Source organism: Phyllobates terribilis, unplaced genomic scaffold, assembly GCF_046119375.1.
Source record: "Phyllobates terribilis strain yellow unplaced genomic scaffold, ASM4611937v1 Scaffold_7__3_contigs__length_470593459, whole genome shotgun sequence".
Taxonomy (NCBI): Eukaryota; Metazoa; Chordata; class Amphibia; order Anura; family Dendrobatidae; genus Phyllobates; species Phyllobates terribilis.
The window spans coordinates 250938485-250953510 of record NW_027362767.1 but is presented as its reverse complement, the minus strand read 5'-3'; the positions used below and the strand labels follow the sequence as shown (position 1 = coordinate 250953510).

The following is a 15026-nucleotide window of genomic DNA, read 5'->3' as shown; positions in this document are numbered from 1 at the left end:
CTCAGGATCAGTAATGTATGCTACTAGTTGAATAATTGTCCAGCTGTTGTAAAAGTACAATTCCCAGCATGTCCTGACAGCCTCTGAGCCCCGAATCCCCATTTACTGAGCAGTCAGTGTATGCGGCAGGCAGTGTGCAGCTTCTGGCCCAGCAGGGCTGTGTGTCAGCCAGGGTGGTGGTGACACATCCAGTTCTATAGCTGTATGTGATGGAGAGCTGTGTGCAGGATCTGAGTCATGTAGGGGAGGAGGACCCAGCAGCTGATGCCTAGGTGAGCATGTGAAGTGGTAATTAGTAGTGCAATTACAATATAGTGTCCTCTCTTAATCCATTGCAGAAATTAAAATGGCATCACTGATGAGTTATATTAAGATCCTGGGTCATTGACCTTTTTTAATGCTGCATTTCATTAATAGTAGATAGTAACAAGCGACTACAAGACTACAACCCCCAGCATGCCAGATCCAATCAATTCGTGCAGTACCCAAAGTGACCAGCAGATGGGGCAATAGGATTGACTTCAATGGAAAATTAAGCCCCCAGTGTGAACCGGGCAAACAGTTCTAAGGAGATGGAAAAGGGTTTTAACAAAAGAAGAAAGAGTGGATGGATAAATGAAGGCTTGGAGGAGGAATTGTCCCCCTGTAGTCCTGGCTGCTGCCACAGGGTCCTTAGTACCAATTGCCTCTGAGTCCCAGGACTGCTGAGTGAGGAGTGTGGTGCAGGGAGCCGGCGATCACCCCTCTGCCTGGATTTAAAGGGACACATGGAAATGTCTTTGGTTGTCTTCCCCTCCACCTGCAGGACATCAGCCCACAGCCTGGAGAAGGGGCAGATGTTCTGACACCCACCAGGGACAAGCTCAAGACCTAGATCTAGGGACTTTATGTAGTGGCCATCTCTACCACTCATTGCTGGGATGCCATTTTCAGACAAGGAAAGGAGCCTCCAAGGTGTCTACAAGTCCACATCCCACCAGCATCACCACCTGCACCCAGGAGAGTGTGGCCAAAGGATGTGCACTGAGTGTTACACCAACCAGACCTTTGTCTATGATGATGGCAGCACCCACAAGTATACCTCCAGGTAAGGCTGGCCAGGACCCTGGACACCATGAAGGGGTTAAAGGTTACTGTGAGGGTCTCTTGGATGGACCCAAAGACTATGAGATTAGACTGTTATTAGAGATGACACTTTTTTGGGTTGGTTTTGAGTTTGGGGATGATAGGAGTAGTAGTTCAGGATGATGAGGAGTTGCTGGATGTCCAAGTTTGCTGTTCTGGAAGAGGAGGAAAAAGTGTATATGTTTCTGCAGATGGTAGATAAAATAGTGCAATAGTCTGCAGGTGTCTGAAAAGACTACTGAATTAATGATCTGCAGAATCTATCAATGTGCTGAAGGCAATGAACACAGAGCAATAGTCTGCAAGAGTCCTCTGATTGAATGATCTGCAGCAACTAACAATATGCACAAGGCAATGAAAACAGAGCAATACTCTGCAAGAGTCCTGTGAGTGAATGATCTGCAGCAACTAACAGTAAGGTGGTAGATAACATCAAGTAATAGAGCAGCAGGGTGATAGTCTGCAGGCATCTATAGAAGTGATTGGGTGAATGATCTGCAGAACCAACAAGTACATGGAAGGTGGCAATGAAAACAGAGCAATAGTCTGCAAAATTGATTTGCAGAATATATCTGTACACAGAAAGGGGGTAGATAAAAATTGAGCACTAGAACAATAATGCGATAGTCTGCAGGTTTCTAAAGAAGCCACTGGATGAATGATCTGCAGATTCTATCAATATGTAGCAGAAAGGTGGCACATAACATAGAGCAAAAGTCTGCAGATCATTGAATGAATAACCTGCAGAGTCTATAGATACAGACGGAAGGTGGTTACTAAAACAGAGTAATAGCCTGCAGAGGAGTATGTGTAAGAAATGTGGAAACTGATAAAACAGAACAATACAGCACAAGAGCAATAGTCTGCAGAACCTACAGAACATACTGTATGAGTGATGAATGGAGGATTTATTAATGTAGACAAAACAGAGCAATAGTCTGCAGAGGAGTATGTGGAAGACAGGTGTAAAATATTCCATTAAAATGAATCAGTTTAGTGCAGGAGAGTGGTAGATAACACAGAGTAATAGAGCAGCAAAGCAATAATCTGCAGATCTGTAAAGTAGCCATGAAGTGGAATTTATCCACATAAATAGGCAATAGATAAAACAGAGCAATAGTCTGCAGAACATATTGTATGAGTGATATATGGAGAATTTATTAATGTAGAGACAAAACAGAGCAATGACCTGCAAACCTGATGTTAGGTCAGTTGTGTAACAAGCACAACCATTAAACCTGTTTATACCAATGGGGGAGGAGGTGGAGTAATGCTCTGCAGATCTTAGTAGCGGTCAAAAACTAGAGGGAAGAACAATATATCAAGAGTAATGCTCTGCAGAGCTCAGTAGAGGTAAAAAACAAATAGTGAGAATAACTATATATATCAGGAGTAATGCTCTGTAGAGCTCAGTAGAGGTAAAAAAACTAGACAGACCAACACTATAACAGGAGTAATGCTCTGCTGAATTCAGTAGAGGTCAAAAACTGGAGAGAATAACAATATATCAGGAGTAATGCTCTGCAGGACTGCCAATAATCCATGGTGCAGATAAGGTATGTATTTGTAACATTGGAGCAATGTTCTGCAGTAATGGGAAAATGTTCTGCAGATCTCCTAGCTCTCCTTGCAATTGCAGATGGTGATAAAACATATCAGTAAGGCAGTAAGTCTGATATGGGCAGGCTGGTCTGATGGATGAGAATAAACTGCTAGAAATGGACATGGAGTTTGTCATCTTTTACTAAAACAGCGCCACCCCTGTCCTTAGGCTATGTTTGGTATTGCAGCTCAGTCTCTTCTGAATCAACAGTGAAAAAAAAATGCTGCCAAATAGTGCTGACCTCTGTGAAAGGCCAGGTTCACACCACCGCACTTTCGGTCTGAGTTGGGTTCATAAAAAAAAAAAATGGACTGTACTCAGAGCAAAATGTGGGGCCGTGCAGATGAGCGATTTTTATTTTTTTTTATATTTTTTTTATTCACTGATCAAATCTGAGTGTGAAAAAAAAAAATGTCAGCGTGCCCTAGTTTATTTCATTAATCTGGTGAGACTCGCCCATAAAAGTCTATGGGCGCGGGAAAAAAAATCAGATGCCGTACAGATCCACAGTCTAGCATCCGATATTTATGGATACATTGCAGCTCTGTATCATAGGAAACTGCAAATGGTTAATAGCTGGTGTAAAAAAACGGACTGTACATGGATGACAAGGGAGAAAAATATCATCAGAATTTTCTGGAAGAATCAGATTTTTTCTCTGCTCGTGTGAACCTGCCCTAATAGTAATTAATGCTGCCAAAAGGTGAGAATCTCTGCTAAATAGCAATTAATGCTGCCAACAAGTGGGAACAACTATTGAGTAGTAATAATTGCTGCCAAATAGTTATTATTATTTGGAATAATTATCACTACCATCCAAATAAGTATTTTGAATATTGAGATTTTTACTAAAAAGTGAATTAATACCGCCAAATAGTCACTTGCTAATGTGATCTAGCCATACGCGCTGCTCAGTATCTGATGAATTGTGGAAAATCGTGACCACAACTAAATAGAATTGCAATTGCTAAAGAAGTATGTTCACGGGGTGAGATTTAACAACTTGTGATAGTTTTAACCGACTGACTGGAAAGAAATCCGCCATGTTTAACATTTCCGTCTAATACTTACTTGTCACGTTCAGCGTGGCGTCACATCGTCAGACAGAGCAGGACTTGCTGAGCAGAATGATATATATGTTTATAGGAAAAGATCTAGTACAACTTGCTAATTTCTTCATTTAAATCCCTGCTGATTCTGGGCTCAGGAGTCCAGTGGGCGGTCCTAGACAGTGAGTCCAGTGGGCGGTCCTAGTCAGTGATTGACAGCTGACTCTTTATCTTAGAATGGATTTCAATGGCCATATTTAAAGTTCTGGTGAATCTCTTCCCATAAAACTATACATCATTCCGCTCAGCTCCTCGCGCTCTATTACATCGTGTCCAGTATTTCCTATTTTACAATCTAACTTTAAACATGATATTGCCCCCCCCCCCTCAAATTTCCAGGACTTGAATAAGTCATTTATTACCATTTTTTTCCCGTGGCATCTAAATATACCTTCACGTAGGAGCTGATTGCCGCCATGTATAAATATTACGTGGGTGTAGATTAGCGATTCTATAACTTCTACCTTTATGGGGGGGTAAGTGGCTTTTTTTCTTTTAAGGACGGAAGGAGACCCGCTAACACCTGCAGGATGTCAGAGTCAGCACATCAGCTGCAGTCCAGAGGGGAATAGCACAGGCTATGTTCACATGGGACAGCATCAAACGAAATCTGCAGACCACCTACGGGTCCCCGAAATGCAGAATGAGGCGACTCAGCACACGCAGGGACAGCAGCTCTCCGTCTGCCCTGAAGGAAACAGGCAATGTACTAAATAACGAGCGATATGCAGATCCTCGCTGCTAAACCGTCCCGCAGCAGCGGCGCGTATCGTGCCAAAAACTGCTGGTCAGCAAAAAAAATGCATCATCTCCGGGGAGAACGTGCAAGACTTGTCATTGAGCTCTGGAAATAATGAGACATTAACAGCTGAATGTGCGCAGAGGAGAGCGTGGAAGGACACCGGCAGTGCCAACGTGCGCTAATGATCCAAATACTTCTCCTGCCACCTACAAGATCGTAAGGAGATAGAATCCAAGATGTGAAACCTGCCAAGCCTTCATTCACACAAGCTGGGATGTATATATGATAAACCATGCAGAGAACGATATTGGGACCCAAGTCTTACTGACTGATTTGGGGTTTTTCGTTCCGTGCCATTGCCTCTGGTGTATAACACTCGGCCTCTCACCATTCCGTCCATCTTCATTAATGTTTGTAGAGATGAGCGAATCAAATCAAATTTGTATTGAATTTTAGGAAAGTCATAGGTCCCGGTGAAATTTAAACAATTTGCATTTCAATTCGTGGGAATCACCCCCCCCCCCCCAAAAAAAAAAAAAAAAAATTCCTGTTGCTATTTCATACAAAGTTAAAGATTATATCTGCCAGAGAAGACTCCCGTGACCTCAGATGCGGCCATGTGGGTTTCCCCACAATGGCTAGGCTTCAGCAGGGACTATTGTAGCCAATATAAAAGCAGAGGCAGTGAATGCAACAGACATTTTTTTTTTTAAACACGGAAGAACAGCTTGTCCACGAAGACATGGGGGGAGGAGGGTTTAGTGGAAGAACATGAGTGGTCGCACAGAGCACCATTCCCATCCAAGAACAGAGATTGTGACCCCGGCCTTCCCCCAACATCAGGGTCTGACCCCACAAATGCTCTTCTGGATGAAGGGGCAAAAATTCCTACAGACGCCTCCAAAATCCTGTAGAAATCATTCCCAGAAGAGCGGGAGCCGTTATATCTGCAACGGATGAACTGACTGTTTCTGTAAATCCTTGTACACTGCTCAAAAAAATAAAGGGAACACTTAAACAACAGAATATAACTCCAAGTAAATCAAACTTCTGTGAAATCAAACTGTCCACTTAGGAAGCAACACTGATTGACAATCAATTTCACATGCTGTTGTGCAAATGGAACAGACAATAGATGGAAATCATTGGCAATTATCAAGACACCCTCAATAAAGGAGTGGTTCTGCAGGTGGGGACCACAGACCACATCTCAGTACCAATGCTTTCTGGCTGATGTTTTGGTCACTTTTGAATGTTGGTTGTGCTTTCACACTCGTGGTAGCATGAGACGGACTCTACAACCCACAGAAGTTGCTCAGGTAGTGCAGCTCATCCGGGATGGCACATCAATGCGAGCTGTGGCAAGAAGGTTTGCTGTGTCTGTCAGCGTAGTGTCCAGAGGCTGGAGGCGCTACCAGGAGACAGGCGAGTACACCAGGAGACGTGGAGGGGGCCGTAGGAGGGCAACAACCCAGCAGCAGGACCGCTACCTCCTCCTTTGTGCAAGGAGGAACAGGAGGAGCACCGCCCTGCAAAATGACCTCCAGCAGGCCACAAAAGTGCATGTGTCTGCACAAACCGTTATAAACCGACTCCATGAGGGTGGTATGAGGGCCCGACATCCACAGATGGGGTTGTGCTCACAGCCCGACACCGTGCAGGACGCTTGGCATTTGCCACAGAACACCAGGATTGGCAAAGTCGCCACTGGCGCCCTGTGCTCTTCACAGATGAAAGCAGGTTCACACTGAGCACATGTGACAGACGTCACAGAGTCTGGAGGCGCCGTGGAGAGCGATCTGCTCCCTGCAACATCCTTCAGCATTGGCAGTGGGTTAGTAATGGGGTGGGGTGGCAATTCTTTGGAGGGCCGCACAGCCCTCCATGTGCTCGCCAGAGGTAGCCTGACTGCCATTAGGTACCGAGATGAGATCCTCAGACCCCTTGTGAGACCATATGCTGGTGCGGTTGGCCCTGGGTTCCTCCTAATGCAGGACAATGCCAGACCTCATGTGGCTGGAGTGTGTCAGCAGTTCCTGCAAGATGAAGGCATTGAAGCTATGGACTGGCCTGCCCGTTCCCCAGACCTGAATCCGATTGAGCACATCTGGGACATCATGTCTCGCTCCATCCACCAACGTCATGTTGCACCACAGACTGTCCAGGAGTTGGCGGATGCTTTAGTCCAGGTCTGGGGGGAGATCCCACAGGAGACCATCTGCAACCTCATCAGGAGCATGCCCAGGCGTTGTAGGGGGGTCATACAGGCACATGGAGGCCACACACAATACTGAGCCTCATTTTGACTTGTTTTAAGGACATTGCATCAAAGTTGGATCAGCCTGTAGTGTGTTTTTCCACTTTAATTTTGGGGGTGACTCCAAATCCAGGCCTCCATTGGTTAATAAATGTGATTTCCATTGATGATTTTTGTGTGATTTTGTTGTCAGCACATTCAACTTTGTACAGAACAAAGTATTCAATGAGAATATTTCATTCATTCAGATCTAGGATGTGTTATTTCAGTGTTCCCTGTATTTTTTTGAGCAGTGTATTTAACATACATTCACAAATCTGAGAGCCTGTGTTGTACCATCCTTCTGTTATTCCTCCTGGAAATGTATGAATAAAGGTGTATTATCATTACCCTCGCTGACACCGTCCAGTTGGTGCTGACATATCCTAAAGACATAAGAGGACAGTCTGCTGTCACTTTATATATTTCCAGGAGGCATAACAGAGGAATGCACCCAATTCTAAGAAAAGATTCTCCAGACTTGTTATTCTAAGGGGAATACAAGTATTTAGTAGAGAAATGTCAGGAGGAGGTCAGTTGACCGATCTTTGTAATACACATATATGCATTGGGTTTTGGGGTACAGGGTCTGCGGTGGAGGTGGGGGGAAATAAAAAGTCAATAGTATGATCAGTCCAACACCTCATTCAATCAAGGACAGTAATGTGCACCGTGTGCACTGTGACTCATAATTAGAGGATCAGATCTGTCACCAGCAGCTTTTTGACGGTTTCCAGGTAGATTTTAAATGCTGATTATGTATCCCATATCTCCAATCTAACGTCCGGCATAGCAAATACCATGGGATCCATTAGCCAAAGGGACTTACCTCGATAGGGGACACCAATACTGAGACCCCACTATCAGCAGTAATAAATAAGATTATTTTTAAATTTTGCAAATTCCGACTAAGAGGTTCTGCAGCATCTGAGACCCTCTGTGCTCACAAGGAGTTATCTGTATTGCATTTCACAGCTAGTTTATAATACTTGCTTAACGCTAATAGCCTGGCGCTCTGGTAGCTCTTTACCCCGGGCCAGTTCTGCCCATTGTCGGCTTTGGCTGCACTCTTGTTTATGATCGGACACCTCTGCTTCTCCTGCTGAACCGAACGTTATCCAATTCCCTGTCATGGCAGGAGGCAGCAGATATCCCTGACAGATGCACATTTTCTTAGTTTGGCAGGTTTCCTTTAGTAAACAGACCCCCCTCGCCGGACCCGCTTCCACACTGGGCTTGTGTTGCAGATGGACAGAACCAGTCAGGAGCCGGACATCACAACTCCAATACTCGGCTTTGATCCTTAGGAAAACAACACATAATAAGTCCGTGATCCGGGTCCTGGAAAACGATAAGACATGGAAACAAAATCCTGTAAGTAGTTAGAAAAATAAGTTGTTTTTGGGTTCATTTTGTATTAAATTTACACTTATTTTTAAGAGCAAATCAACCATATATCGACCTAATAAAGCTGAACCAATAGTCACTCATCAGATGACCCACTGGGCCAGTACCTCCAGTCAGGGGCCACTACTCAAGATCAGGACTTCCCTATTTAAAAGGAGCTATAGGTAATAAGGAAAATCTTCTGGACTAATAATGTTCCTTTTCCTGCCCCCATTGGGTATTTCTTGAGAACAGGTTTAGTTTAATTACCACGATTGGGCCTTGTGGGCAAATTATGGTAAATAGGGTTTCCTTAATACATGGAGGGGGGGGGGGGGCTCATAGCAAAGATCAATATGAAGCACCTTCTCCCATTATTTTGTCACCCAGAACATAAGGGCCAGATGTTTGCTCCTCTTTCTCCAACTCAATCTCTTTCCATGACCTTAACGCTACCTAGGAATGTAAGATAAAGTTGACCAACATGGTCGATTTTGATCGACCATCATTTGTAAATCTTCTGTAAATGATTGATTGCAACCGAATAGTGTGAAAAATGTGCCGATCACTGGGGGGGTCAAATCACCAACGAGCCCGAGAAATGGAGAAGTGGTGCACATGCTGGGCCTCCTGTCCACTCATGGTCAATGGGACTGCCGGAAAGCGACGAGTACAGCGCTTCACTATGAGCGGCAGTCCCATTGACACTAAATAAATGGGAGGGTAAACATTTCCACCTCTGACCCATTCTCTGAAAAACCCTGTTTTCTGGGTTCCAGAGCCCCATTATCAAGATCGTTGGTGGGCCCACAGTCAGACCTTCAGAAATTACCAAACTATCTCTTATCTTATGGGTAGGGGATACCTTGCGATTTTGGGAATAACCCTTAAATTTCAGACCTCAGATTCCCTAAACCCCTTATTAGACCCCCTTATTTATATCAGGCCCAGGTTACGGCTATTTTTCAGCCCAGGATATGAAGAGTGACCGGGTGAAGGGGGGTGTACAAATAGGGCTGCTCCCTGTAAACCCTGGTGGGTTGACATACCTGCGGCTTACCACCAGCCATGCCATACTGTGCCCATACATCACTGCCCAATCAATAAATCAGGGAACATCTCTTGGTGGCGCCTTCTCATATTTTTGGGACAGTAGGTGTGGGAGGAGGGCTGCAAGCGCCTTTGGCACCGCCTTTCATAGTATAGGGGTGTGTGACGACACAGAATTTAATCTTAATTATCCAGAAGTCAGTTTTCAGTAGGTCAAGAGACTTTGTCATATTGTCTGAATGTTGACACTTTAGTTGATATTTGCTGCAACTTATTGTCTGTTAATTTCGTAAGACAGAGACGCATGGGTCTTTGAACAATGGATGTTTTCTAATTTTGCTAAATATGTTGATTTAACCATTGTGTGTGCCCTTTGGCTTGTTGACTTGCAAATCAGAGAAGGACAAACTATGCAAATTGATTAAATGCTCAAACAATGAAACATGAGCCCCTGCCCATTTCCTCCTGACCTGTGAATGATGACCTGAGTCACAGATGTAAATATATAAAGGGATTTCTATCACGCTCCAAGGAGAAATAGAGAGACTGTTCAGTACAGCAGCTAGGACACATGGCTCCATCAAGAGGGATACAGATTTAACTTTACAGGATGTCAGCTTAGGGGACCCCGGCCCCAGCTGAAGGGATACAGATCTGCTCCATTGATCATCACTGATCCTATGGAGACGTTTGGGGAAACAAGGATTGTGACCCTCTGGTCACCTGGTCCCATGGATATGTTCGGAGAAGCCAGGGTGGGACCCTCGGGTCTCCTGGCCTTGTACCTCAATGGACTGTCAGCTTCCTAAGCTTGCCGCTAGTAGTATTATGCCCACGGAAGACCCTGGGTCTTCACAGGGTGCATCCCGTGTAAAGTGTGACCGTCGTGTTTTTGGTGTTTTGGTATCGACGCTGTGTGAAGGCATTCATCCCTGCGGTGTTTGGTTTTGTATGTTCGGCTGTGTGGGATTTTCTTGTATGGATGGTTCCTCCTTGGAATAATTAATAGAGAATAGTTTACATTCAGCTCTCGCCAATATCAGTGCCGGCCGCGATCCAGAAGATTGACTCACATTTACAAACATGGGATGATAAATAGATCATTCGGCTTGTGGCTGACGCCATCTCGGAGGTTTGTGGGCTCTCAATTCACTGCAGATGGAGCGGGCATCTGGGAGGGCACCGGGGAAAATTCTCATACTTCTATCCCTTTTGTTCTGGGAGGAACCAGTTTAATGCATCGTTATAGGTGGCGATAAAACCAAGGCACAATGTCTGCGTCAAGTTTAATGTTAATTATGACCTTTTAGTTGGCAATAAGTGGGCACACAACATTAAAAGAAAAGTCCACATTCACATCCACTTTTTATATAACCAGGTCATGTAGAAGGAACAGAGGAATGGCAGTTTGATTGCAAGATCAGACTACATACAGGACTTGTTTGTAGTCTGTTACCATGGAGACACATTTTTTTGCATAATAATGGCTCTTACATACAGCAAGGGGCTGAGCCGATGCCATCCAAAGTGGGACATGTTTGTAATATACAGATGGCCTCTCCATACAAGTGCCAGGATCGGAGATAAGGCCAATTCCAGCCATTTACCCCCTTTGATGCCACAACCAATACGGATCAGGGCTTCTAAGGGGGTTAGAGAATTGTTTTGTCCACCAAGAACTTATTGGTAGGCAGAAGTCTACAAATACTCCACAGGTTAGCCATCTTAGTTCACAATCTACACATTGCAGCCAGTGGTGATTTTTCTATCTGTTTATTTCACAGCCAATCGTCTGTGAGGACCCTGACAAAGACCCCAATATGGGCATTCACGATCTTTTACCATCCGCTATATTCTTCATGGGCGTAGTTTGGTTAAATAAATTGAATCCCAGGATCACTTAACCATTAAGAACTACTATAACCGAGAGGCCATTGGAACGTTTCGGTGACGAGTCCCTAAAGTGTGGACGTATTTTTAAACAGGTCTTAACCCCTTCCTAACCAAGCGATTTTATTTTTTGTTTGTTTTCACGCTTTTACTTTTTTCTACTCCTCTAACAACGGGGTTTGTATTTCTTGAAAGACACCATTCACTTTACCATATAATATGCTGAAAAATGGGAAAAAAAGATTCCAAGTGGGGTGAAATTATGAAAAACACGCATTTCTGATACCAAACTTTTGTAGGTTTTATATATATAATATATATATATATATATATTTTAGTAGCTTAACAAAATTCAGATTGTTTTTGTAAAAAAATAAATAAAATAATTAATTTGGGTTTGTGTGGCTATTTTTTGCAACTTTTTTCCCATCTCCAAAGCTGGGAGAGGGTTTGTGATGTTTTTAGTGATGCCATTTTGGGGTCCATATGATGTTTTGTTCACTTTTTGGATGCAGAAACCAGAGAACGTTAGTTCTGGTGTTTTTACAATTTTTTTTCTTTATGACATTAACTATATCGATTAGTTTTCTATTTTCATAGATTTCACTTTTATGGATTCAATGGTACCAAATATGTGGTTTTTTTTGTTTTTTTTTATTAGCTAGCTCTGGTCACTCCTGTTATAGGCAGATGCTGGCTGTATAACACAGCTGACACCTGCCGAGTATGGTGCGGGCTCAGCTCCATGTATGTCCAAGATTAGGAAGGGATTAATGGGGCTCTTCTGTCTTATCCATGCCTACCCCAAAGGATCCTGAGCAGGGTTGGACATACCGATGGTGCAGTTGCACAAGGGTCCAGTAGGTTAAGGAGGCCAAGTGGTATCTTTAGAGCAGATTCCGACTATCAATTAGATTGCCTATAAGGGCAAGAGCTAATAAATGTCACAGCTCACATTACTTGTGGATTGTTAGGGAACAATCCACCAGGGAAACGTGGCATAACATGACAGCTAGTCAAATGAAAGGCCGTAAATGTAAGGGACAGGCCGAGTCCATGACAGCAGGAGACTCTTATAGATCTCCATCTATGTGGCCCTAATGCCATAAAGGGAAACTAACATCAGAAAATGACCTATGGATTAAAACAGGTTTTTGCGTTACATATATGTTTTTTTTACATATCGCAAACTTTTTTTCAAAATAAAAGTGAGAAATCTTGCAATTTTCACACTGTAAACTTGGGATTTTTTATTTCCTGTCCTGTAAAGTTTTCAGCAGGCTCATTATCCTCAGAGACACAATTACATTACCTGATAACACCTCTATATACAGTAGATAACACATTTATAATAGGTGATGTCACAGCTCACCTCTCCCTCCTGTAAAATGACTGATAACACCTCTATATACAGTAGATAACAGGATCCATCATTCACAGTATGTGATATCACAGCTCACCTCCTCCTACTCCTCCTGTACAATGACTGATAACATCTCTATATACAGTAGATAACACAGGATCCACCATTCACAGTAGGTGATGTCACAGCTCACCTCCTCCTCCTGTACAATGACTGATAACACCTCTATATACAGTAAGTAACACAGGATCCACCATTCACAATAGATGATGTCACAGCTCACCTCCTCCTCCTGTACAATGACTGATAACACCTCTATATACAGTAAGTAACACAGGATCCACCATTCACAATAGATGATGTCACAGCTCACCTCCTCCTCCTGTACAATGACTGATAACACCTCTATATACTGCATATAACACAGGATCAAACATTCCCAATAGGTGAAGTCATAGCTCACCTCCTCCTCCTGCTCCTGTTGTCAGGATTTCTGTTGCCTTCTACAGTTTGACCACTAGTGGCCGCTATTGTTCACTTTAATAATTGTACTCCAGTTTCACTCCTTACCACTGGAGGCTGCTGTTGTGTTCTACAATTGCTCTTTACCAAAATGGCGAATTCTGAATCTATGGAATCCATCTTGTTTTTCCTGCTTGTGCCTACTTAAAGTCACATGGATCTCTCAATCATTGCTTGAGTATTGTGTCTAGTTGTTAGCCTAGTTTCAATCTCCAGCTCCTGAACATTCTTACCCAAATAGTTCTAATTTATCTACAGATTGTTTCCTACAACTCCTTGCTATCTCCAAGAACTTCTACTACCGCTTGCTGTTCCTGCTTGTGCTCCTTCGGCCACTGGTTTACAGCAGTACTACCCCACTATAGTAACACCTGTACAATGACTGATAACACCTCTATATACAGTAGATAATACAGGCTCCACCATTCACAATGGTTGATGCCACAGCTCAACTCCTCCTCCTGTACAATGATTGAGAACACCTCTATATACAGTACATAACACAGGATACAACAGGATATCACAGCCCACCTCATCCTCCTTCTGTACAATGACCATTGCACATGCTTATTAGATGCTTCAATACAACAGATAGGGTCACAGCCTGTTCGTTGCTGCTAATGTACATGTGCATTTCCTGAAACAACATGAAGTTAGACTCTTAAGTGAAAATTGCAAGATTTCTTCTTTTTTTTTTTTTTTTACTAAAGATTGTGATATTCAAAGAAAAATTCAAAATTTAAATAAATAACTTTAGCACAAAATCCTGATTTAAACAATAGGCAATTTTCTGATGACACATTCCCTTTAATGAGGCCACCCTGAGACGAAACCCTTGAATTACCTGTATACAGTCCCGTGTTAAAAACATGTCCCATCATAGAAATGGAGGATGCAGAAGATCCCAAATTCTGGTGCTAGAAGATACCAAATGGGGGCCACGGCAATACATCAGAATTTCTGGTTAATAAAATGCTGGTAATAGAATTTATTGGTAGCCTGGCTTATAAGATCGTCACACACATTTACCCTCCTTGAAGTGAAGAGATAGCCAGGAGAATAAATCAGGATTTTAGTGTAGTCATTTCCTTCCTTATGTTCTGGACTCCGCTAAAATAGAAGCAGACGGAGCAGAAGGCTAACGAGGCGTCATGGGCCAGCTCACCAAATGGTGGCGTCGTGCTAGCTGCCGCACATTCAAAGCGGGCATTAAGAATTTAAAACCCGCCAGATGGAATAATTTTCTGCCATTTTGCAACATATCGATAAAAAGTTATCATTTCTATCCTCTGAGTTTTCAATGGAACCAGGACGAGGCCTGTAGATTTAGAGGGTCGATAAGAAATAAGCGCAGTTTTAAAGGGGTTGTCTACTTTGTACAATATAATAAAGTTCCCCTCCAGTAATCAGATCACGAGCCCTGCCGCTGAGGAAACCGAGGTAGTAGTGTTGCATTTTTTTTTCTACAGCGCCCCCAGAGGCGAAATGTAGAATTGCAGTTTTGGTCCAAATCCAAAAGCAACTTGGTTCAAGCGCCAAGAGTAACCAACTCAAGGTCATCTTTCATTTTACCCGATGATAAAATCCCATCGTATATTTTTTCTGCCAGTCAGGTGGCTCTTGGTGGCACCATGTCCGTTATATGAAACATGTGGTTTTATAGGAGGGTGTGCCTCACCATTATAAGACTGGCATCACTTGGCATAACCGTAGCCAGAAACCCAGCATCTCCAATACTAGGTAAGTCCATCATTCCTTCATTATCCTGTACAAGACGTTGTTTGGGGGCCCAGCTTATATTAACAGTATGTATTAAACTCAGTCTCCCCCTAGTGGTGACACCAGGCAGGCAGAATTTTAAGCTTTAACCCCTCCGACTGCGCAATATAAATGGAGGGAATGCGTCACGCTACTATTTTGGTACCCAATGATCTCCTCAC

General features: G+C 43.3%; 1 protein-coding gene across 2 annotated transcripts in view; it reads left to right on the top strand.

Annotated features, from left to right (window-relative positions):
* Positions 1-511: 511 nt before the first annotated feature.
* KCNT1 (potassium sodium-activated channel subfamily T member 1) overlaps positions 512-15026 on the top strand; it is a 324143-nt gene continuing 309628 nt past the window's right edge. The window contains exon 1 of one of the 2 annotated variants that reach the window (XM_073640228.1): positions 512-1087. In XM_073640228.1, coding sequence (XP_073496329.1) covers positions 921-1087 — 167 coding nt within the window. In that variant the 5' untranslated portion in view covers positions 512-920. The remainder of the gene's footprint in view (positions 1088-15026) is intronic. The other variant, XM_073640229.1, reaches the window with a different exon arrangement.